This window comes from Phaenicophaeus curvirostris, chromosome 5 (assembly GCF_032191515.1).
Source record: "Phaenicophaeus curvirostris isolate KB17595 chromosome 5, BPBGC_Pcur_1.0, whole genome shotgun sequence".
NCBI classification, from domain to species: Eukaryota; Metazoa; Chordata; class Aves; order Cuculiformes; family Cuculidae; genus Phaenicophaeus; species Phaenicophaeus curvirostris.
The window spans coordinates 51,330,063-51,356,504 of NC_091396.1; the positions used below are offsets into that span (position 1 = coordinate 51,330,063).

General features: G+C 36.5%; 1 protein-coding gene across 4 annotated transcripts in view; it reads right to left on the bottom strand.

Annotated features, from left to right (window-relative positions):
• The window catches only part of TTC7B (tetratricopeptide repeat domain 7B), a 129,937-nt gene that overhangs the window by 28,857 nt on the left and 74,638 nt on the right, over positions 1 to 26,442 (bottom strand). The window contains exons 16-21 of one of the 4 annotated variants that reach the window (XM_069858698.1): positions 17,020 to 17,136; positions 13,163 to 13,260; positions 10,337 to 10,501; positions 8,505 to 8,555; positions 2,052 to 2,192; positions 83 to 285 (exon numbers count right to left, since the gene is read on the bottom strand). In XM_069858698.1, coding sequence (XP_069714799.1) covers positions 83 to 285; positions 2,052 to 2,192; positions 8,505 to 8,555; positions 10,337 to 10,501; positions 13,163 to 13,260; positions 17,020 to 17,136 — 775 coding nt within the window. The remainder of the gene's footprint in view (positions 1 to 82; positions 286 to 2,051; positions 2,193 to 8,504; positions 8,556 to 10,336; positions 10,502 to 13,162; positions 13,261 to 17,019; positions 17,137 to 26,442) is intronic. The other 3 variants (XM_069858700.1, XM_069858699.1, XM_069858701.1) reach the window with 3 other exon arrangements.

The window sequence follows — 26,442 nt, forward strand, 5'->3', positions numbered from 1 at the left end:
AGCTATCAGTTACCCATTTTTTTCACATTACAGTATTATAAGTAGAGACAAAATTACTTACGAATGTGGACCCAAGACTTACCAGCCGCTGCATGCTTTTCACATGGGTAGGACTGATAGATAAGGCCTCTTCATACCAGCGTTTGGCTTCATCGACATTCCCACGAAGTTCAGCCACCTGACCTCTCATGTAGAGAACGTAGTGCGACATTGGAAAGAGATTAGCTGCTTCCTGGGTACATGCTGTGGCTTCAGCAGGCTTCCCAATTCCTATGTAGACTTCAGCTGTGGAAGGAATGTGCGGACCTATGAATGATTCTCGCTTCATCCTACCATGACTAGATGTTGTCACATGTGCTGTATTTGCAAATAGCTTCACTCTAAGCAAAGGCTTTTTTCCCCAAAAAATTTTGCAAGTTTAAAATAATTAATGTAATAATTTCTCTTAATGAATTACTCTTTTAGGAAAGTTGCTTTTCTAAATGTAGTAGGAGTTTAAACCCCTAAATGGCTGTTTTAAACACCAGAAGACTTTTTATAGCTTGTTATTTTTAACTGAGGTCTGGGATTAACAACTAACAACACAAGTATTTGCCTTCAATACTTCTTATAGCGTTCTTCAATACTGCTATTTAGTTATATACATTGCTGGACTACCTCAGTCTCTTGGTGAAGTAGTGGGAGAAGAGAGGAATAAAGAGATACTAAATGCAAGAAAAAAAATATCTTTACCATGTATGCAAACCTGACTAAGAAGTGAATTAAAAAGGAATCAGCAACAAGCATCCAGCCCACTCCTTTAAGGGTAAACCAGTAGCAGTCACTTGCATGGACTGGACAAGCAGCAGCAGGACATAAGCAACAAAAATTAAAAACCAGAAAATAAGCAGTGGAATAAGCCATCACAGCTGTCAATAAGCTGTTGAAAAATTATCAACATTATGGATGCTAAGAGTTACTGTAGATGGCCATCTGTGCTGGTTCATGAATATTTAAAAATCAATGATGCCACAATGCAGGGCAGGTGACAACATTATGCTCTGGAGGACCTTGCCTTGTTCTAATCTGTATTGTTTTCAAGGAGCCCTTCCACCCCTAAATGAGATCACTATTATTAATCACTATCAGTGCTCACTCTCTATCCAATCTTCTGGTTTTTTCCTCTAAAACACTAATGAATAACTGGGAGCCATTGCCTCATAATGACTTTCACAAAATAAAACTGTTAAAACAAAATAGATAAATTAAAACTCTAAGAGTTACATCACTGTTCTGTTGAATGTAAACATGATGGAAAAAAAACCTATGTCACTGAAAAATGCCTCAAGTCCGAGAGCAGCCCAAAGCAAAACAACTGCTGATTGATTTCTAAATTACATCTTTCTGATGTGAACATCAATGAAAACAATTGCACAGTATACATTTTTAACTATGTAAGAAAACACAGGATCATCATTGTCTGCTTAAAATTTTATAACTTGTGATATTGCATTTAGCTTAAGGCTTGAAGCAGCATAAAGATACCAAATTCACTCAAGATAACTCCACATTTAGGAAAACAAGCCTGGTTCTTTTACATTAATGAATCTAGAAGGAAAAGAACTGAACAAGAGCTCATGACCACAGCTGCAAGGGACAGGTCGCTCCATAGTACTACTACCCTTTTTCCCACATATGTGAAGTTATTTATTTTCAATGATAAAGCTTTTCTAGCTGCAGGAACTCTGTTCAACCCTCTTACAAACATCTTTTTCCAACCAATGGAATTAGGATAAGAGAAGGTGTTGCCTGTGTTCTCCAGAGATATGACTCCATTGGTAACAGCTACATTATAAAACTACTGCCTTATTTTACACAAATGATCTTAAATATGAGCAACTCTAACGTACTTTTTATTTATTGACTTGCTTTAGTGCCACACACACCTGCAACAAGTTTAACGTGATAAATGACAACAGATTCTGAATGAAACCAACAGATTTTTTCAAGTCCTTAAAGCTAGCAAGAAAGGGTAGGGGAAAGAACAAGAAAGAATTTTACTTTCACAGCACCTGCATGAAGCCATATTTGAGCCAGAGTCATCCAAGGATGCAGGGGACCTTGCTTAGGGGCACTGCTTTGCAGAGATGAAGCAACCTCAGACAGTGCTTGCTCCACTCTGGAAGCTGCTATTGATGTGGCATGGACTGAACCTGTAGAAGTAATAAAAAAAATTAACCATCACAGAAAGAATGAAGGTCATAGGCATTGCATAAAACATTTAATTATAATAACCTTTTTCATAAGAGGTTTTACCCCAAACTCCTCAAGATTTAATTTTAATGTACTATTTTAGAGAAGTTGGGGGTTTTTTTAACTATCAGGTTAATTTTCATTATTATGAAAGCTTTTATACTGGTCTGAAAGCCTATATAAAAACCACGGTGAGTATGGGTAACTATACCTGACATATTTTTCGTTTGCTACTATGAATATTCTCTATTAAACTTGACACTCCTTTTCTGGCAATGTACGATCCAAAAAAAGGCTTGCGATGGTATCATACACTGTAATCTTCAGGTTGCTACATGTACTTTGATGTTAGTAATTGCTATGTCTTTCCATGGAGTGCAATTAAAGGACTATTTTAAGACTAATAACGGTACAGGAAGAAAAGAGACAACTAAAATACACAAGATGACACACCCCACCACAAAAACACAGTAAAACTGCACTGAATGTAAACTTTAGCTAAATCAAGAAGGCTGAGTCAAAATGCCTTCTCGTGGCAAAGAAGTCCCTTGCATAAAGAACACTCCCAAAGTATACTATGTAAAGGATAATTCTTTAGATTAGAATCTCACTGGCAAATACTACCCTTTTCAAAGTACTAGAAATTAGAAAACTTCTCTGACTAGAGAATACAGAATGGCAGCTGTACTTTGGACAGCCAATCACTGACAGCATATATAATCATGATTTTTTTTTTTTTAATCTAGACTACTAGTATTTTAAGCTACACTCCTCCCTGACATCTAAGCTTCAACGTATCTCTAATTGTTTTATAATTACAAACAAAAAAATCTCAGACCCACTAGGCCTGACTAATAAATTATGCAAGTGAAATATTCCATATTGGATCAGGTGAGAAGTCATCTAAGCCCATCAGCATATCTGTAATGGTCAACAATGGCAGGTACCCCAAATTAAAGCCCTGAATCCTGTACAGGTTTGAACTGTACTCCACAAGCTCATCCTCATCACTAGCATTTAAGAAATAAATGAAGCCTTCGCTCTTAGTGTCATAGGTTTTCTAAGAATCTTAATGAGAAAGTATTACCACATAAAACATACAGTCTTAAGTTTGACAAGGGAAACCAGCAACTCAGAAAAGCAGAACTTTCTAGTTCACAGAGTAGTGGGAAAAAAAAGTTTGTCATGGGTCAAATTCACATAGCATTAAGAAAACGGAAATGCCCTGAAGATATAAAACAATATCTGGTCATGGAGTTTGCTTTCTTTTGTTGGCTGACGACAAAACTCAAACTCTAGCCTGCAGAGTTAACATTCACAAAAGTTTGCATCTTACCTCTAAGCTTTGACTTCTGAAGAAATAAAAAGTAAAGTCTAAGCAAGAAGCATGTGACACATATTCCAAGAAAAATACCAGCAAGGGTATCATAACCACTTATCACCAGTAATCCTTTTCTTGTCTGACATTCATTTCTGTAAATGCAGGTCACTGTTACCTGTTAGCCTTCCAGTGACCAACAGTAAAAGTGCTGCCTCGTGTCCCCAGAAGAATTTGTAAAGAAAAGGTGATTCACTGACACAAAGGACATCAAAGAATCATAGAATCACCAAGTTGGAAAAGACCTCTTGGAACATCGAGTCCAACCATTTCTATCTGCCACTAAACCATGTCCCTGAGCATCTCATCTACCCGTCTTTTAAACGCCTCCAGGGAAGGTGACTCAACCACCTCCCTGGGCAGCCTCTGCCAGTGACCAATGTCGCTTTCTGTGAAAAATTTCTTTCTGATATCTAGTCTGAACCTCCCCTGGCGCAGCTTCAGGCCATTCCCTCTTGTCCTGTCCCCTGCCACTTGGGAGAAGAGGCCAGCTCCCTCCTCTCTACAACCTCTTTACAGGCCTTCCCTCAGCCTCCTCTTCTCCAGGCTAAACCCCAATTCCCTCAGACGCTCCTTGTAAGGCTTGTTCTCCAGCCGCTTCACCAGCTTCGTTGCTCTTCTCTGGACTCGCTCCAGAGCTTCAACATCCTTCTTGTGGTGAGGGGCCCAGAACTGAACACAGGATTCAAGGAGCGGTCTCACCAGTGCTGAGTACAGAGGGAGAATAACCTCCCTGGACCTGCTGGTCACGCCGTTTCTGATACAAGCCAAGATGCCATTGGCCTTCTTGGCCACCTGGGCCACCACTGGCTCATGTTCGGTCACTGTCAACCAAAACCCCCAGGTCCCTCTCCTCCACGCAGCTTTCTGGCCAGAACTCTCCTATTCTGTAGCTGCACAGGGTTGTTGTGCCTCAAGTGCAGGACCCGGCATTTGGCCTTGTTAAACCTCATGCCATTGGACTCTGCCCAGCGGTCCAGCCTGTTCAGATCCCTTTGCAGAGCCTCCCGACCCTCCAGCAGATCAACACTTCCACCCAGCTTAGTGTCATCTGCAAACTTGCTAAGGGTGCACTCAATGCCTTCATCCAGGTCATTGATAAAGACAATGAACAGGGCTGGACCCAGCCCTGAGCCCTGGGGAACCCCACTTGTCACTGGCCTCCAGCTGGATTTCACACCATTTCCCACCACTCTCTGGGCCCGGCCATCCAACCAGTTTTCCACCCAGGAGAGTGTGCGCCTGTCCAGGCCAGAGGCTGACAGTTTCTCAAGCAGAATGCTGTGAGAAACTGTGTCAAAGGATTTACTGAAGTCCAAGAAGACTATATCCACAGCCACATCATCTAATCCCTTCCTTCTGAAAAGCAAGTTTTCAGTTTAGTATTAAAAAGTGCCCATATTTTCTGTTGTTTAAAGCAAAGACTCTGGTTGCTACCCAGGCCACAAGTAATTTCATATAGAAAGTGTGCTGTTAGATTTTAAGCTTCTTGTACTAAACCATGAAGTACATATGGTAATATATTATTTAAACTTTTTGTACATTCATTTCTATCAAAAAAAAAAGAACTATACCATGATAAAATTCTTATGAGCTGCAATGCCACCTACATTAATGTTAAAACAGAGTGGATACAAAGTGCTTCCTATTGTAATTAACCCCTACCTTGGACTATATTCTTAGTGGCAGAAAAAAGAAAAAGCCTTTTTTTTTCAAACAACATCTTTCTATAACAGAATTATATTTCAAGTATTATTATTCATATTGCTTATAGTTCCTGCTTAGGAAGAAGTTATCCCTTAATATATTGCAGCAATTAGTACTCTGAGGAAAACACACACATATGCAAAGTAATAATCTTCAAGTGTCCTCCTTTCAATCAAATTTCTAGAAAACAGTTAACTCCTATCTTTCACTAAATTAATACAGCTGATATATAAACATATTCTAAATTAATCATTAATATTAATAATCTAAATTTCAATATGGACCAATTATCTTTTTAGGAACTCAGACTGCAGGTTATTCAACATAATAGACTAAATTTAAGGTGTCTCTAAACAACATCCCAAATCTTGAGGTTTAAGTCTGAAGATGAATGTTAAATAGCACACAAAGAAACTTTGGTGCAATCTTCTACAGAGCTGATTGGAAATCCCAGCCTTTGAACTGCTTCAGTCTTATTTAAAATGTAGAGAACACAAGGATGTTGCAAAACAGCACAAGAGCATTAATAATTGGTCTTTGGTTTTGCTTATTTAAATAAAAGCCCTCCTTGCAGTGGCTGTTGAGAGAGATACCAAGCACAGGGCTATACAGTTTCCAAAACGAGGATGCACAACCTCTAGTACAGTCTTGCATATCTAACCAGCACAGCCACTGTATCCCTTATCACACTTTCACACCTCTGCTCATACCTTTTTCTTTCTTCTTCAAAATAACAGTAGTTTTTTGACACTGCCTGATGTGGCATCTTTGAGGTTGATAGTTCTAACCTATAAACCTCTAAATGCTTCTTTAGTATTGCCACAATTAGCTGTTCTGTTAAAACACAATTAGTAAGCTTTCATTTTGCAAACAACTAAAATAATTTAAAGATACTTTAAAGATTCTGTGCACTAAAAAGCTTTTTCCAATCTTCTTCCAAAGTTTTTTAGCTCTTTTCTTATTAGAACTAACTTATCTGAACTACTTGTTCCTTGTTCTAATCCAGAGGTCCCCAGTTTCAGATCTTTGTAGTCACGTTAAAATTGTAAAATGTATAATATCTTCAACTACAATTGGTGAAGATGTTAGCGGTTTGTGAGAAACTGGGGGTAAAGACTGGATCTTAAATTCTGCTGAAGGCATCACAGGTCCTATGTAGCCAGTTACTGTTGGTTTAATCGTAAATTCTGCTCTCTCTTCCAAGCCTTATCTGTATTTTTCTTTCTTTGGTCTATGTTCAGTATCCTCAGCCAAACACAAACATATCCCCACTTCTAGTGTTACAATTCTCTCAGTTATAGCTTCCTTCAAATGCTCAGATAGAGTAGCAGTAATTTCTGGGTTCAAATTTTACTTTCTTTCGTGCAAGCAAATATCCTTGCTTTTCCCAGACAAATTATAGACCTGCTGTCACAGCGTGACATTTAAGTATCCAGAAAAAATTCCCTCCAAATACCACAAACAGCAAACAGTGTTTGTTTTGAAATATAAACGCATGATGTCTGCAAAAGTAATAAATCACCAGAATGGATGCTGGCTACTGACTCTCATTTGTTTAGTTTTGTTCTGAAGCTTGTTTATACCTAAAAGGCCAAGGGCGAAACACAGACTGTCTTTGCATGATCTAAAATTGACTACTTAAATTATGTATTGATTAACATCTGGAATCACAACCACACTGCACGCTGCAAAATGTGACAGAAGTCCTTAAACATAATAAAATGTTTCTAAACCAAAATGTGTAACCTCCCAATGAAGTTTACCATAGTGACATTTATCAAGAATTTACAGAGCTTCTACTCACCATAGTATCTGCAACAATTATGGTTATGTCAAAGTTTCAATTCAATCTCAAACAGAAAAACTACCAGCAGGTAGATTTCCCACAGAAACCTTTCTTTTCTTAATCACACCTAGAATTCAATTTCCGTGAACAACAGCGTGTTCAATCTATTCTCTTCAGGCTTTTCTTAAGATAAATATTACATGAGTCTACATGAAACCTATCTTTTAAATATAATTTGTAACTCAGCCTATGTAAATAAGTGTGCTATGACTTCTTCAGTTCTTTACTTGGTAATTTCCCAACAAATTCTTCAATGTAGCCTAATGGACATGAACTAAGACATAGACTGTATCAGCATTTAGCTGTCATGCAGGCTTGAAGGAAAAAAAACCAAAAAACTTGGCAATATACATTTTCCTTCTGAAAATGAGTAAAAGAATGAACTTTTCATCCTTTATGAAACATGTTCATATCAACTGACAAAAAAACATTCTAATAGGATTTCTTTTTATACCACAAAAGAGAATATTACTAAACATTTCTATATTCATCATGTTTTCAATGTTTCAACATTTACACAAATTTAAAAAATGCTTTAACAGCAATGCTCATGCAGGAGAAAAACAGGAAAAAAACCATGATTTTCAACTTGACATGCAGACAAAGCTGGCAGTAAGAACATCAGTGGTGTGACACAGAGAACTCTTGTGCTAAAAGAAGCGTGATAAAAAGAGGCAGTACCTTCTGCAGGACTAATACATCACTGAAATAAAGTAATCAATGAAAAAAATCCATAATTTACTAGTCAAGTCTAAACACACAGCTTTATAATGCAACTGGTTAGAGGAAAAAAATGTTATTTCACATCCTGATTAAAGTAGTAGATATTTTTATTTATCTATATACTTCATACTCTTATTATTTAGTTTGTTTTCATAATTTGATTATTTTGAAGTGTACTCTTAAGAAATTCATTCCACAAGCAAAATTTGTATAGCAAGATATAGCAGTAGTTACTATAACTTATGACAGCAGTTGCAATGTTGCATTCTGGACCAACATACACCAAAGGAACAGCAGTGGCATAAAATCTTTTCCAATATAAACTAGTGGCAGCTGGCCATTATGTTATACAACACCTTCCTAACATATCTTTATTTGCAGTCCTCTAGAACTGAATACTGCCTCTTTAATTATTAAATGCAAGTGTTAGTTGAGTATATTCAGATCTCATAAGATTACAGCCCTTGGGGTGACTGAATGGGCAAAGAGCATCAGCCTTGCTTTACACACGATCAAACTTCCAGTACTGATGGACAAAACACATATGCTTTGTGGTGAAGGAAAAGGTGATTTAAGTCCTCAAGAAATTAATAGAACTGCACAGTGAAGACTACTTACAAACTGAAAAAAGGGAGTAAAAACCATGAAAGTAAGCATCTGCTGGATTGCCTTTGAACACATCAAAGCATAAATTAAAACCAAAAGAATGAAGGTGAAAAAAAAAATATATATATATAAGTCAAGAACTCCAAGAAAGCCAGAGGACTTCTGATAATCTTCAAACAGTAAACAGGTTTACAGGATTTCAAAAGATTAAAAAACGAAATAAGATTACAGTTTACAATAAATATTTTCAGAGAGCCTTTGCTGCACCACTAAAATCATGTTCCTGTTCAACAGAAACTGGAAGTCAAGTCAATAATACAAAGTGCCTTTTGCTTCTTGCACTAGAAAAAAATTGAACTGAGCAAGCTGTTAAACACAAGATTTTCAGCCCTGGTAACTCTACTAACATGCTGTAAGCATCTAGGCAAACCTCTACTTACTAAAAGATAGCAAGCTTTAACTTCCATTAATTATTCACACTATACAAAGGACTCCAATATCTGGGGTTTTTTTCATGGTTCAGCTACTTCTCATGCATACGGTGGAAGCCCTGAGGACACAGTAGCTTGGAAATGGAAAACTTGGGCTTTACATAATAGAATCTGTGCTTGGGCTTCTGCGTTCTTCCAATTTGCCTTTATTCTTGAGTGAGTTCTTATTAGCTTGTACCTCTGCAAAGATGATGGAATTTAATGCTGACTGGGACGTACATTTATAGAGTAGGTCTGAGCAAGTTCAGCTCAGTGACAGCCAAACCTGTAAAGCTGTCATTCAGCTGTTCAAATGCTTCAAGAAGAAAGTCAGACTTCAATAGTTAAGCTTCTGTAGGACACAGATTTCCCGAAGCCTATAGGAAGCACTTTCCTTAATATCCAGCTACAGACTTACATTTGAACTAGCATTTTCAGAACTCTGGTCTCATGCTAGCTATTTTAACAAGTGAATTTTTCTAATACTGAAAGATTTATTTTCTACATTTTGTTAGAAAATTAATACCTTTGACATGGTATCTGTTAAAGGACAGATATCAAAAATAAATTTCCTAAGACTGAATTACAGTAAATGTGGTGACAATAACAGCACCATGCATAAAGCTATAAGTGAAGGACAATTTAACAGAAATGAAAAACTGCAAAAAAGTAATAGCTGGAAAACTATGTTGATTTTTACTCTGCCACCTGAACTACTTTGGCAGCGCTACTGTACAGTTTGTATTTAAACAACACGAGGACTGAACTTACAGCACATCTAAGCTGGCATCATTTCAATGAACAGAACAGCTCTTGACTTGAAGCAGCATAATGCTGATTTTCACTGCTCTAATACCTCCGAATCATTCCAATATGCCCATTATGAAAATATACAGATATTTTGGCAATTCTTTCCTTCATATGAATTTTCTTTTAAGGTTTTGCATACAATTGGCTAAGGAATTCTGAAATTACATCATTAAAAACCATATAGATAAGAAGGAAATTCTGTGCAGAGGTGTATCTTGTTAGGCAAAAATGCCAGCGATGGAAATAACTTACAGCAGTAAATGCTATGAAGCAGTCTTGGCTAATAACCTCTTTTACCAAGCACCTAGCATTTTCCATAAGAGTCATGAGAACAAAGTATTAAATACATCTGTAACTTTACCTCTTTCAGGATCAATAAAACAGTCAGTTCTCATGAAACTCTTAAGATCTATTCAGTAGTTAATGAGCTGCATCTGGAAGGCCAGATTTCACTGACACTATTGAAACTTAAATTGGTTAAACACACAGTTTATCAGTTACGAAGATTATCAGAAAAGTACAGCACAAACTAATACGCCCATCAGGAATAGAAAACCAGTTTACAGTGAGAAGGTGAACAGGGCTCAGGAACTTGGTCACAGTATGGAGAGGCAGCATGGGGCCAGACAAAGGTATCTGGTTTAGGATGAGGATGAGGAAGATGAGAAGATACAAACAGTTGGAGAGGAGATTCTGTTCTTGAGAGAGAAGATGAGGAAGTATCAGAGGCTAAAAAGCGAAACAAAGAGAATGATAAGGGTGTGGAGGGGTGGGAAAGAAAAGAAGATTCAAGAACAGGGTTTAATGGACTCATGGATGCCAAAAACCGTGAAGTATTTATTTCACCATTCAATATGACAGAAATGGCTTTTATATAAAATAAATAGGACTTCTTATGAAAGCAACATAAAAAAAAACAACAACCCCCAAACCAACAGTGTACTCATGTGTATTCTTCCTCTATAGTAAACTAGATTAAAAAAAAAAAACAAATTAAATATTTTTTTCCTATGTTGTAATGTATAAATTTGTAAAATATATTTAAGGGGAAATGAAAACAAAGTACTAAAACTCAGCTACTATTTCTTCCTCCTATGATAAACTGTATGGACTGCAACCAATATACAGCAAACTGAATAATCTGTTTTTAAAAAGACTGAGTATTACTTACCTTAACCAAAATAGCCAACTGAGTTTCAAGTGATTTGCATATGCATATCTATCTTTGGATAGGAAATGTGCCTGCCTCCCTCTGAGATTTGACTTCAGTGATTGACCCATCAGAACTTTTTTACCTCTATATTTATTTCTTTTATCAACACATACAAATATGAGTGCATGCCAGTCATGGCAAACTAGCTGAAATAGAAGGCAAACATAAGTAGATTTGCTACAGTTATTGATCAGAGCATCAAAATTAACAGTCTAGCCTTGTAAGAAATCCACGATACACTCTTTATATACTTGAAAGCTTACACAAATTTAAACTTGAAACATTTAATCATTTCTCCGTATGGGATTGGTAAAAGCTGGGTTTTGATACTTTTTTAAAAATTTCAACGTCTTGATACATCTAATAAAAAGAATGTTTTACATCCATTTCAGCTAGATATATATTTTTTAAGTATTTTAAAATTCAATTTGCAAGTATGTAACACTTCAGATTCAAATTACAGCTCTCATTTCTTGGCATGTAGACTGGCTGAACTCAGACTAGACAGGAAAAGAGGATCATCACAGGTGACAAGCAAAGTTAGGAAGGGGAGTTTTTTTTTATTTGCATCTGGGGCAAGATTCTTGAAAAGCTCACTGTTTTGGATGAGGGTTCATATTCACTTTAAAAGCATTGTGGAATATGCAGTCTTTAAAAAGCACCAATTTGTTATGCTTTCAATGTGGCAGATATAAAATAGGATACCTCAAATGTATAGATCAAGAGCTTTGTGTCTCTGTGGGAAAAAACACAAACAAAACCCCACAACTAACCACAAAAGACCTCCCAAACAATCCCCTCAACAAGCATAAAATAGATTATGAATACATAAATTACCCATATCTATGTCTATATACATGCATATAAGACCTTTAAAATCTTTAATAATCACTATAGAATGATATAATCACTATAGTACGATATAAATTTATCTTATTCGTTTTATTCATACAACTACAACGAGGCAGAAAATTCCACATTAGGAGCAGCAGGTCAAATAACGCCATACTTCAGACCATATCATACTGCAATTCTTTGAAATCAGGCGACCTGAGCTTTGTAATCAAAACTCCTTGCCACTGTAGTAAGCACAGAACACTTCCTATTTTTACATGATTTCAAAATTGACTGAACAATAGATGCAACTTTAACTTTCAATAGTTAAATATCTAATCTGGACTTCTCTCTACTGCAAAATTCTAATATTGAACAAAGAGATAAGATACATTGAAATGTGTAATGTAATTTTTGGGTCAGTGTATTCTAATTCAGAGGCTGGCAACTTTCCCATAAGCTGCTTGTGTCAAAGTCTGATTAAGGAGAAGCTCACATCTGACAGGTGCCAGGAAAAGCTTGCTACAGTTTTGAGATAAAACCCAGGAAGTAGAAAACTCTCAATATTTAAAATTCAAGTAACATACTGTAAGGGTTTTTGGCACTAGCATTATCATGGTAACCCCTTCTGCAATTTCACAGGATGCATGGCTTACCTGCGTTTTGGTTATATGACTTTTTAGGTGTATCGGTTTGCATTGTAAAAACCCAATGTAATAAAATAGGCAATCTACATATTGTAAATATTTACTGACATGTAACAATCTTAGCTCTTACACAGAGCACCTATACACCACAATTGTTTACACTCATATCAAAAGATCACATCATACATGATTTGCAATAAATACATTTTGCTTATAATGTCAAACCTATGTCTACAGTAAGCCAATCCACCAATTTAATTATATTTTAAAATATATTAGAGATTTTAATGAATTTAATTACCCATTATGTTTTCAGGTTTTTTGAAATTAAAAATTTACTGATATTTTTCTGATTTACCTTTTAAAAAGAAATTATTTGCAAATACCAACTGGACAGAAAAGCATAGACTTGGCAAACAGACTGCTTCAGCAAACTGATTTTTAGCCCTTGCACAAGAAAATACTACTAAGCTCAGCAAGATACATACTACAGGTACTTTAATGTTCAAAGAACGTGGCTAGCAAGCACTTCATAGATAAAAATGAAAAAAAAAGTATATTGCACAACTATTTCCACTTCCATGACAATAATGAAAACATAATTTCATTTTGCAAAAAAAAGCAAAAAAATCTAATCCAAAATCTAGCTATGGCCTGACCATTTTAACTGTTTTATTGTTCAAATGCAGTTCTTACCCGTTTCAGGATCACTGAAATCTGGTAACGTAATTGTATTAAGCTGTCGTCTATCAGCAATAGCTCTGTCTAAGAGACTGCTCCCACGTCCGGAATCACTGTAATGAAGTATAGAAATTGTAAGCTGTTAAAAGAGAAAATTATATACTGAGATACAAGTTGCATGCTGCCCTCCTCCCACAAAGGTTCTTGCTATAAAAAAGTTTTTGCCATGAACAAATTTAGTTGCAAGCACCACTAACCACTCACAGTGCATTAAGTTGGTTGCATTAAAACAAAATTAAGCTCAGCAAAACTAAATCCATATTTACCTCAGCAATTCTGATTTCACAATTAATATAACCATGAAGGGAATGTAGGTTTTTTTATTTGATTTATACCTAACAGCTTTACAGAAAGGATTTACTGTACCTTAAACTTTCATATAATATGAGGTGTGGCTATCACAGGAAACTAAGGTGGCACATCTAATTTTGAAAATTCACACTTTTCCCAGACTGCAGAGAAATGATAAACTGAGGACATCTAATTTTAGATTATAAAGATACCATAACTACATTTCACATAAAAAGACACCACTTATCTCTAGAGTTTTGAGGGAGTTTGTGGTTTGGTGGGTTTTTTAAGTATATATGCACACATACATATTAACTGCCTAACTTTGAATTCGATGCTGATGATGCAGTATGAATGTTTTGAATTTTCCAACACCTCAAGAGCCTAAGCAGTACCAGTGGTTTTCACTGATGGCTCCTGTGGACAAATGCACTTAATTTCTACTTTGTAACCCAGTATTTGTCCCTCAGCTGTCTTCTTGATACACTTGCTGGAAAACTAATTGCTCCTAGTATTACTACAAAGATTCAGTGGAAGAATAGGGACTGAAAAACTAACTGCTCCGTCTTAAAATGAGCTGAGTATTGAGACACATCATTGACAGGAAAGTGTGAAGAAGCACATATGGGCACTGCCTTAATATTGTATGGTTAATACAATTTCATTTTTAGGATTATAAATCTGGTACTATTCAGTATCAATTAATGCTTCTTTTAAAATCTCATGTATAAAAAAAGCACCTCACAAACTTATAAATAATTAAGATTTAAAGTAATTGGGCTGTTAGCTCAACTTAGCGAAGTGCAACCTTCTGTCTGATTACCTCTAAAAAGAAAAAAACTCCATAAAATTCCCAGCTTAAAGTAAAGCCTGAGAGACTTTAAACTAAACAGCAAGACTAGAAATCAGTACCACCTTTCCATTTGCCTTAATTTTTAAATCCCCTCCTTCTGAATTTGAACTGAGAGAAGGGCAAGAAGCCTTCCAGAAACTCCTTATAGTGGTACACTTCAAAAAGCAGTGAAACAACTTCCTCTCTTTGTATAGCTGTTACTAAAACAGTATAAATAAAAGTTTCCATTACCCTAAAATTATTGCATGACTGATTTCCTTACAAAATGATGCTGTTACAGAAATCCACAGGAAGCAGGAGGGAACTTTCTGGGACACACACTATCAGCTACAGTTGTCATATCAGTTGGTGCACATTTCTGGATTAATTACTTCCTCAATCCACAGGCAATGACATGCCAAATGCTGCTGACAAGGAGAGCCAGGCTTAATGCAAGTATCTTTTAAGAACGGCCCTGGCATTGTGGTTTGTACTGTTTTCCTCATGCAAACTAAGAACTAGAAAAGAATTGGAACTGTTTTCTAATGAACTTCAAGCAGCAAGCTGAAGATAAACATTTAAATCTCCCAAGCCTTGCACCATAAAATAAGTTTTAAATGTATATTAACCATCTAATAAGGGAAATGATCGCATGCTATTTAAAGACAAAAGAAAATTGTTCTAAATCAGCTGAACAAAGGTAAGGCAGTGTTGCATTTTTACCCTTACTTTGAGTAGTTTATCTAGTTATACATACTTTATTTTCATTATTAAAAGATTATTGAGGACACTGAACCCAAGTTTACTACACAAAATCTGAATAATTTCAAGAAGAAAAATTTAACATAAAATACAGCTTATCCAAAAAGTGAGTTCTTAAGTCATTGGGAAACTGTTATATCAATATTAGTTTTCAGTCTAAGACAGAACAGAAAAAGATATTTCAAGTAAGCATAAGGGATTTTTAAATCTTTGAAAACTGACATTGTAAAAAGGTTTCAAATGATTAAAAGCCCTTAAAGTGCCATTTGAAAAAAGCTCCATTTCCAGCGGGAGATATAATTTTCAAATAATGCTTTTCAACAAAGCTAAGTATGTGTTAAAATTACAGAGGTCGGAAAATCTAAGTTTTCACAACAATCTTGCATCGTCATTCTTCACTACATCTTGAGTACAGTTAGGTGAACAGAATCCAATCAGACTCCAGGTCTGAGTGATAATTGTTATCCCAGTCAGGCAGATCTGGATCATTGCGATACAACATGAAGGTATTCAGCCCTTGAATTTCACACGTACCATCCAAAGAAAGGTTAGAGCTTGGTATCCATATTCACTGTTTGATTTGACTATAAATGTTGTGATTTGTGAAACTTGTCCCCTTCCATCACTACACTTATCCACAGTTCCTGTCCACTATTTATTTGATTTTAATCTGCTACCATAGATGAGAATTTCAAGAAAAGCTTTAAATGTCAAGATAAAAAAAGAGTAAAAGCTATCAGATGCAAAGTAGCCCTCGCTAATTTTTCCACTTAGATGTTCTTGAAGGAGAATGGTGACATGACAGTTAGGAAACATTGCTGTCTGAAGCTGACACAGTCAAGAGTAAGTTTTCACAGTCACTGCTGATGTCTGAAGGAAGCATTACTTAACATGTATTTAACATGACACTATAGCTCTTACCACAAGAACAACAAAGAATGTAATGACAAGCCATGATTAGAGCCCTGGTCAGTGTAGAGGATGTAAAAGCAGAAATGAAAGGTGAAAAATTGTGTTGGAGTACGTGCAAAGCCTCACTGAAATTAAGCTTACATAGAAATTCTAATTATTCCACACAGCACAGCATTCTGACAATAAACTCTCAAATCCCCTTCCCCCCACATAAAACCAGCCAACTAAAATAAATCACCAACCACTAAGTTAGAACGTCCCTGCTGCTAGTTCAGTGACTTCAAGTTGACAATAATTCAGCTCAAACCTCCCTGGTTGCTGACGTACTTGCTTTCTATAATCCGTGTCTTGCTTCTTGCTCCATAGAGCGGTATCAGAGTCTCAATGTGCTGTGACAGACTTGGGTCCCTTCCCAAGCTTTTCCTCCACATCCTCATTTTGGAAACCCAAATAGGACTATATCAATTTATCGTAATACTTGCTAATGCCTTTGAAGAACCTAAATGGGTTCATAAGTAAGATCTCCCTTTAAAAAAAAAGCTGTGCTGACTTTGCAAGCTCATCATATTTTTCCATGTGACCTTTGATGTTTCTATAGTCTTAATTAGCATCTAGTCTTTCTTCATTTTATTTAGTGAAAATCCTTGAACAAAATTTACACTACAGCAATCTCTCCATTAGCCAGTATAAAAGATTCTGTAAGCCAGACTAGAGAGGAGGAATCAATATCAGTACATTGAGCCCCATCACGAAGAATGCCAGTTACCCAATCTCCGTAATCCGCCCTCATCACTGAGGGGTTTATTAGCTTTGGTAGACCTTACTTCACAGAACTCTGGGTAGTTTCTGCATGTCCATCAACTGGAATCTTTGCACTTAAGTCTCCAGATTCCCAGGGGACTAGTTTGTTCACACAAAACACCAGATCGCATAAAAGCAGGACTGCTGACACAGTATTGCCCTGAAAGGCTACTGAGCAAGGTACAAGGCAGACTAGAATTCTACAGTATCCTACCTTGGGTTAGTGAGATTGTAGCAGGATTTCCAAATCTGGAGCATGTGTTTACAGGTAAGGAGTGCTTCATCTGGGCCTCTGCACAAGGACTCCAATTTGACTTTTGTAAACAGTAATCTAGTGGAAAGCGAAAGGAAATTAAAAAAAGAAAAGAATTTCCAGTTCAAGCAAAATATCTTTAAAGACAGGTAACATCACACCAAACTGGAGAAAAATTAATTAAAAGAAAGTGTTCATTTAAAAAAATGTTTCATTAAGTAATTACAAGTCAAGTATCTAACATCATCAAACTAACAGTGATTTTAAAATATGGCCTTTTCAACTGGACAGAAACAATAGTTGACAGGATTTTTATTCATAAAGTATTTTTTTCATTTAAAGTTAAGCAAGACAATATAGCTTAGTGGAATTGGCAAGACCACTACAAAGAGCAACAGCACTTCGTATGTTTAAAAGACATAGGTTTTCTAATGAAAATTTTACCGCTTTTATAAGAAAGGAAAGTATTTTCTATTAACAGGCTCAGATGATATATATATAACTATACATACAACTCACAAATGAAAACAACTCAGTACTAACGCAAGTTACTTCCCAGTAATATCAACTTCTATTATAGGAAATCATAGAATCACAGAATAGAATCATAGAATCACCAGGCTGGAAAAGGCCTCTTGGATCATCGAGTCCAGCCACTCTTACCTGCCACTAAACCGTGTCCCTGAGCACCTCGTCTACCTGTCTTTTAAACACCTCCAGGGATGGGGACTCAACCACCTCTCCCTGGGCAGCCTCTGCCAGTGCCCAATGACTCTTTCTGTGAAAAATTTTTTCCTGATACCTCGTCTGAACCTCCCCTGGCGCAGCTTGAGGCCATTCCCTCTTGTCCTGTCCCTTTCTGTCACTTGGGAGAAGAGGCCAGCACCCTCCTCTCTACAACCTCCTTTTAGGTAGTTGTAGAGAGCAATGAGGTCTCCCCTCAGCCTCCTCCAGGCTAAACAACCCCAGCTCTCTCAGACGCTCCTCATAAGACTCACTCTCCAGCCCCTTCACCAGCTTCGTTGCTGGACATTCCATGGACCTGCTGGTCACGCCATTTCTGATACAAGCCAAGATGCCATTGGCAGGTCCCGGCATTTGGCCTTGTTAAACCTCATGCCATTGGACTCAGCCCAGTGGTCCTGCCTGTTCAGATCCCTTTAGACCCTTCCCTACCCTCCGGCAGATCAACATTTCCTCCCAGCTTAGTGTCATCTGCACAAAGCAGGATCAGAGTATGCAGAGTATGCATATAAAAACATATAGGCCATCTTCTGTTTTTAAACCGAGTTGTACTTTAGCATTTTACTCCAGTGCCACCTTAATTATCCTAATTGCAATAATGCATATGATTGGTCATATGGTTTGCGTGGGAAGACTGAGAAGGGTGTAGAGGGTAGGCATGTGTGAAAGCTCAGAACTTTCTTATCCCAAATAAAAACTTCAAGGCTGCTAATAGTAACTGCAAATTGCCAGAGGATTTTCTCAAGAATAAGAAATGACACCAAGTGCCTCAGCAAGTTACAGCAGCTAAAGCTTTAGTGTTGTGCTGAACCTCCTTGGCAGAAACTACCCAGCATGTAAATCTAAAAATGAACCACACTACCTTAATTATATAATGTGTATTTTGGTGGGACTCAGGAGGACACAAAAGGCAGGTTGCTGAATTAGTTTAAGAGAATAAGCACCTGTGGATAAACAAGGTAAATAAGGTTATACGGAATCTCACCTGCTGTCTTGTAGGAACGCAGAACAGAGGAATCAGTTAGACTACTTTACCTTTCTTCCTATCAGTAAATTGGATTTGAGTATACAGGGAACTGAATAGATAATTTAAAATCAAATTTAATTTGGCAGAATGGTTCTCTCCAGCCATTTGTTTATCTGTGACTAAGTCACTAGAAGAAAAAAATGGCTAGGTCTGTGAATCCTTTTACTCAAAAGAGAGGGAAAAACAACAAACACCATCATCCTCTCCTCACACTACTACATCTAATGCACACACCACACCCCCCAGGAAGCAATAAGACTGAGGCATCAAAACCCAAACCCAAAACCACGGGAATCTACCTCATACAATCCTTTTCCTCTTTCTCTGCATGTAAAAAGAACAGAGTACTTTTTACAGCCTGAAGAGCCTATAGAAATTCAATTTCTAAAATTTGTGATCGTAAAGCACTTTAAAATTTAAAGTTATGGAATGTGACAAATCAAGAAGCACTGAATTTACAGGTCATTCTAGAAAGAAGATAATCATATTGCATACCTTATTATGTACAGTTTAAAGAATTTACATTAACAGCCTTCAAGTATTTAAGACTTTCAGTAATTTTGTAGCAAAGAGAAGGCACAGGGTCGGTAAATCACTAAGATTTAGCATGCATGAGCCAAAAGAAAAATTGTGTAAGAGATACAAAGCAGCAGAAGTCTGTGCAACAAAAAAAGTAAGAACCTGGACTACTAGTGTGGAATTCAAGGGCAAGATATGGGAAGATAAATATACTTCGAAGAATTAAAGCAACACTTCAAAGATTCATGCTTTTGGATGCATTTGGTACACATGTACCTTCATCCCTGCTTCTTATGCATTAAAGCAATCAAGGGGACTGGGTGTTTGCACATTTCCCAAAATACAAACAATAAACTAAGTATGATGAAAAAATACTTATAATTCTAATAAAGAAAGGCCAGGCATTGTATCTAAAGGGGGCAGGGAGGGGGAAGTACACTACTGTGGGATCATCCACACTAAACCAAAGATAATCTTCTGAATAGAAAAGGTTGCATTTATAAAGCCACATACAGTAGTTTTCCTGGGTCCAAGAAATAGTTTAACTATAAGTCACAAAATAAGACACTTAAGAAAAAGAGATGGGATGTTAATAATAAAATGAAAACCTGCCAACTAAACATTTACTTAACAACTGGGGGAAGGAAGGGAAGAAAAAGAAAGGAGACAACAGGCAGGAGGAAAACCGTGTGACAAACGGATCTCCTAGAGTATTATAACTTAATTTTTCCAAGTTGTCCTGAAATGTGGCTAGGCGTATGAGTTGATAACAAGATAAACAAGCAGCTCAGGGACAAGTATTATCAGGAAGGTTTTAGAAATGGTGGGGTAGGTTATTCTAAAAATAATTTTCTGAAAGATCAGCTTCAAGCATCTGTGGAAACAACTCTTCTGGAATACAGCCTGCATTACTGATACACAGAATTTTAAACTTTACAGGGACATTTTCACACCTGTTCTTAATACACGGTTAAAACTGGCAAAGAATGGATAAAAAGACAGGATGATGAAAATCAGGCTGTATCTTTAATGAGCACCATGAATTATCTGGTTGTGTCTGTTTGTCCGAGTCACAGGTTTAAGTTATTGGCATGCTGTGCAGAACAAAACATGACAGAGCAGCCACAGTGTGGTGAGACAGCACTCATGTCTAAGAATTCAAGTACTGAGGAACACACAATATTCAAAATGGAGATGAAGAGTAGAAGAATATGTCAGTGATGTGTCAAGCTGGAAGAAATAGAACAGTCAACAAAACCAGAAATCTGCTTAGGTCAAATCCTTTGGGAAAGGGAAGTAGGTAAAACAGGTTCTGTTAAAGACATTAGACTAACGGTCCACTTGTCATAGCATCAGTGTTTGATGCAGATCTTCAATGTCAGATAAAAATAAGGTGAACAGTATCATTTTAGGACATTAATTACCTAGACACAAAATGAAGAACAAATCAAACTTCAGTGGAAAAGCTTAGTTATTTGTAGCTAATAGCTGATAAGTTTACGAAATAGCTACTGAAGCAGCAAATGACTCCATTATTTCTATACCATACTTACTAACTACTGAGGACATTGTAAGACAGCTGCTCACAACATAATCCACATATTACTGCATTTTTATTTAAATAAAGAATGAAAAATCCCAAATGGGTTTATAACTGGTCTTTGAATTTCAGCTGCATACACCCCAATAATTTGGTAGTGAAGGTTAGCAAAGGTATCTGAGATATGGCAGAAGTCTAGCATTTAACACAAAGATGCCAAAATGTTTAAGGATCCACATCTCACGTTGAAGGGGTAAAACTCAGTGTTTGACAAGCCAATCATTGATAACATTGTGCAAGTAAGACATCAGAAACATGCAGAGATCATATCAAGAATAGCAGAGGACAGAGAGAGAAGAGAAAGAAAAATCAGCACAGAGAGCTGCATCTTAGGAACACAGTACAAAATAAAGCTAAATGAAAAAGTTAGTCTTTAAAGGCTTTTTTTGCACCTAAGTAGGAAAAGAAAAGAAAATGTGTATACTAAACAGGGACAATGGGATGAAGATTAAGGATGTTCATGAATTAACCCCCAATCTCCACTAAAATCCTTATCTATATTGTCTCAGGTATGAAAACAGTGACAAACGGAGAACAGGATCACAGAAAAATGAATGCAGTCAAGAAAAATCCATTTCTCAGAATTCTGGAAACACATACGACTGTCCTTTCTAAAGTAAATACTTCAAAGAAAACATTATTTCTGTAATGACTGAGGAACAGCAACTGCAATACTAATGATTTTTCAAGAGGGAAGGCACAGACAAATATATAGTCTTTATAATATGTGAAAATCTACATGAAAATAACATTAAAAATGAAAGGAATATTAGATAACCTTTTTAATGGAAAAAATGAGCTGTAGTTCAAGTTTAATAAATAAACTGCACCAAACAACCTATGTAACAGTTATTCCAACCCACAGCTGCCCAGCAGCCAGGTTCATTCAGGTGAGACAGCTGTGAAGAGGACAGACACAATTCTGGAATGTAGTTGTTGGAGCAGAAAGAGAAAGAGACAGTGCCACTGCACAACACCCTGATGAGACATCTGGAATGCTACATGTAACTCTCATTACAATAGTTAAAACAGCTAACACAAACACACAAGGAATTTCCAATTAGAGCAGCTGCAGAGAAAGGCTGCAAGGGCAATCAGCTGACTGGAGACTGCAGGGTATGAAAAATACTTTAATTAGTCAGTATAGCAAAAAAAAAAAAAAAAGCCAAGTGGGTGTACAAATTCTATCTATATCGATGAAACAAGCACCATGAAGGGAAAAGAATGATTTATCTAGAGGATAATGTTTCCAGAAATGCAAGTATATATAGAGGTCATGAAGTCTATTAAAATGTTAGAGGTGGAAATTGGTTCTCAAGATTATAAGTGAAATCATAAAAAGACTGTTTCCTCACAGTGTGTTTTAGAGGACTGCAAGAGAAATGGAACAAATAACCTAACTATTCTTAGAAAACAGCTGATAAGTTCATGAAAAGTTTATATTACAGATAGCACAACTGTAAGACTGGAGCCTTGTGACTTCCAAGGTTCTTGCTAGTGCTCTGTTTCCTAACCAGTAAAAACTAATCTATTAAATCATGATCTAAAGCTTTCCCTACCAGCCAACCACTGTCATCTGTAGCATAGTTTAGAACTTGTGAATCTTCAAAATAAAATTGCTGTCTTAATTATGCCTCTTTCCCAGCCAGCCTGTTTCACTTTTTGAAATAAAACACCCAGATGCTACAACCATCAATTCCCTTCCACAGAAACACTCTTATGTCAGGAAGTGAAGTTAATTTGTCCAAAACTGGCTTAAGTTGTTAACGACATTTCTATTCTGTAGAATTAAACAAAAATTCGAAGTAGTGAAGACAGAGATCTGCTATGTAACAACTAACACTATCAGTATTGAAAAGTCTTAATTCTTTCAGTGAACAGGTATTGCTCACTTTGGGAGTCATTTTAAAACCAACTCCTTTGCTTTTGAGAACAAGTAAACAATTTTTGCAATTTGCTGTGCCCTGTAGCTGGATATCTGTATTTCACACACTAATGCATGGAAGAGACCTGCCTTTCATTCCCCGGTTCTTTCTTCAAATCTGGCAATATGACATGCTATCTACCATTCTTCCAGCAGATCTGCCTGAAGATTACCACTCAATGCAATGGTATTCAGGAATCTCCCTAAAGTCCCTCAGACTAAGAAACCTCCTTATAGCAAACCTAAATTCCACTAGACTTCTGAAGGGTCCATATCGCCATATCCTGATCAAAGCTGAATAGAATGCTCTATTTCAGTTAGGATCTGGAACAAACTTCATTATTATTCTCTTATTATATAAATTATTTACATTGTACAGGGCTTGAAGAACATAAGGAAGAGCTGTGCATAACACTTAAGGTATGCACTTTGAAGAGTGTTAGTCCCTCAACATAACACACCAAAAACTTTGCCAAGAACCATTTAAGAAATCTTTTGTATGCAGTCAGGTCACGCTAAGCATAGTCTTCACAACACTGAACAGCCATCCCACTTGAAGAAGCCAAAACAGATGCATCAAATCCACTTGTTTACAATGCAGGATTAAAAACGCAACTACCTTTGTTTTGTGTTTGAGCTACTTTGAGTAAATTTACCACGTTTTAAGAGAACCTTTCAAAGTAATTTAACAGTTTGCATTTCTAACTTGAGCTAACAGTATTTTTAGATGATAATCAATTATTAAAAGATGGTAGGAAACTAATTAACATACTGGGAGTTCCATAAATACAATCAACAAACAAGCCATATAGCAAGTGTCAAACAATAGCTTGCTATCCCCAAAGACCACATTAATTTCTACAATATCTTAAATATAAGAGTAAGCTTTATATATAATCAACTCTGACAGAAAGCCTGTTACTTATGAGAGCGTAAAAGAATGATGATAAATACCTGTTCTGTGCAGAATTATATAACATTTAATTTTGTTTTCACATTTAAGTTCCCCCATTTGATATATCCCACAACTTCAAGTCCTGGAATGCTAGGAAAATCCAAAAGAAGTTGTTCCAGTTTTAAACCTAGGCACTAAATAAAGAAAAAAGAACCACAAAGATATCTCACCAAGCATAAACTTATGACTTGTGAAATCTTAGACTAACAGTTTGACTATGATCCTGTATTTAAAAAAAATAATAATCTCAAGAAGTCTGATGCGGAATGAAACATTAGAGAAAGAGATTGAAGTTGGAAAATGAACATTTTTTTTAATAGACAACATACACTTCTTTTCAAATTATCTGAATTTAAAGGAAAAAGTAACTACATTACATTCACACACATACTTCATACAGTTGCATCTCATTTCTGTAACTATCATAGAGTCAACTACTTGTGTAAATTACATCAGGGTAACTGATGGATGCCAGAGGATAATTAAAGTGGGAAAGCAGTATCCAGAATGCAGAAAATAAAGTTTTAACAAATACCATTGAACATTGATGATATGAAAGACCTGAATATATTCACATCTCCTAAATAAAGCGTTAGCAAGTCATGCCTTGCACTCAACAATTACATACACAGGAAAAAAAATCCAATTATTATTTCAGGAAACAAAAGAAATAAGTAGGAGGAAGTCAAACCTTAACAAATTCAGTTTCTCTTAGTCCATACTGTCAGCAGGTGCCCTTCTGACAGTCTTGTAGCCACTCATAAAATTAGTGTAGAAGAAAAAGGTTAAAATTAAAAGAAAATCCTCAAGTTCCCAGCATTTACTTAATTCCCAACATTTACTTCATTCCCAGTTCAAAATTTGACAACACTTTACTGCCTGCAAGTTTGTAGCTTCTTTTAAAAAGAAGGAGGTAGGGCTGACTGCTTTAAGACCTTTCACTTGGGAATTCCACTTGATGCCAACAGGACTCTAATTTATGTGTAGTACACTCTCCTAATGAAAAGATCCTTATAAGAGCACAGTAGGAAACTTTCCAAACAATTTGTTCAGCAGCACAGCTTAATGGCTCTCAAGCTGGATTGCTGTTTAAAAAACCCAGCATATTACTATAGGAACAAATACTGGCTTTGCACTTTAATGTGGAAATGCATCATAGAAATATTTGACCAAGAAGCAAATCAGAATGCCAGCAAACAGGTAATTGAATATAAGCCCCCAAACAAGCAATTACACTCAAAATAATTAGGACAATCCTTTCCAATACACATGATGCAGGAAATTCTCTGTACAAAGCAGTGATAGATTATATTGAAGTACTTTCTGCAGTTTTTGTTTACGTGTGATGAAAATTGGCTATAGTTCAACAGTGCAGCAGATAACTGAAAGGCTAGAGAATGGGCCCTAGTGTCAAGCAAGTACTGTGACTTTCTTATCAGAAAGGACATTTGGAAGTGACGTGATTACAGAAGCTACCATCAGAGCATGAAGTCACCAGTATTACTGAATGCTTAGTAAAGAATGATATAAAAACCAATGGCTGGAAACAAATAAGCGATCAATTCACAGTAAGAATAAAACCACAGTCTTAATGGAGAGTGCAGCTAAAACAACCTACCACATGCTGCAATGGTTTCTCTAGTTTTTGATGTGTTCTTATCAAGATCAGATGTCCTCTGAAAGGTGTGCTTTAGCTAAACCTATTTTAATAGAAAAACTAAAGTGAATTTAGCAACTTCTGATATATAGAAGGTCAGGGGGTTAAAAATTCATCTTGACCCTCCTGGCTTCAAACTCTATTGCATGCCTGGCTTTAAAGCTATCGCTTTAACACTTGCTGTAGAATGCCTACAGCTCCACATTAGGGAACTCAAGCATCTGCACAATCATCAAAACACAGAATGACACAATCGCAAAAATTTAACATAGAGGGAGAAGGACAACATGAAACTAGATAGAACATGAACTACATATAGTTTTGTAAAGGATTTATTACACATTCAGTGATTTTAGGTGCACCACCTAAAGTTCAGAATGCTATTTGAAGCCTGACTCTCAAATAAGCAGAAGACACAACAAAACCAGCCCTCAAGCTGCAAAATAACACAATTTTGAGGAAACTATTAATAGATATCCTTGGTGTGCTTTCAATGACCTTTGCTGCAGCCTTTGAAATATTATTCCCCATACATTTGTTCACAAAGCAGTAGCATTGCTTCTTTGCAAGGAGAAGCAGCAGTCAAACCTGCGACTTTTGGTGGAGTTTATGTATACTGTATTCCATCTTATGAACTCAATGTCCTTAAGATAATGTAAATCTGTAAACTAGAATGAAGATTGTTTCTGACTAAAGCCAGAACAAATTAGTTACACTTGCGAACTTCTTGTTTTCCTGCCCTAAACACCCTGCAGCAGCCAGCTCATGACCCAAACTGGGATACTTTCAATCAAGTTTCAAAGAAGAATCTAAAGCCTAACAAATATAGTTCAGGGATAAGACCCTGAGGCCAATTACCAATTTCTTATATAAAGTACTATCTACCTATCAACATCTTTTTTAATGGACCATTCTGTAAAAGCACTTAAGAACCACTGGGGGAGGGGGAGGAGAGGGC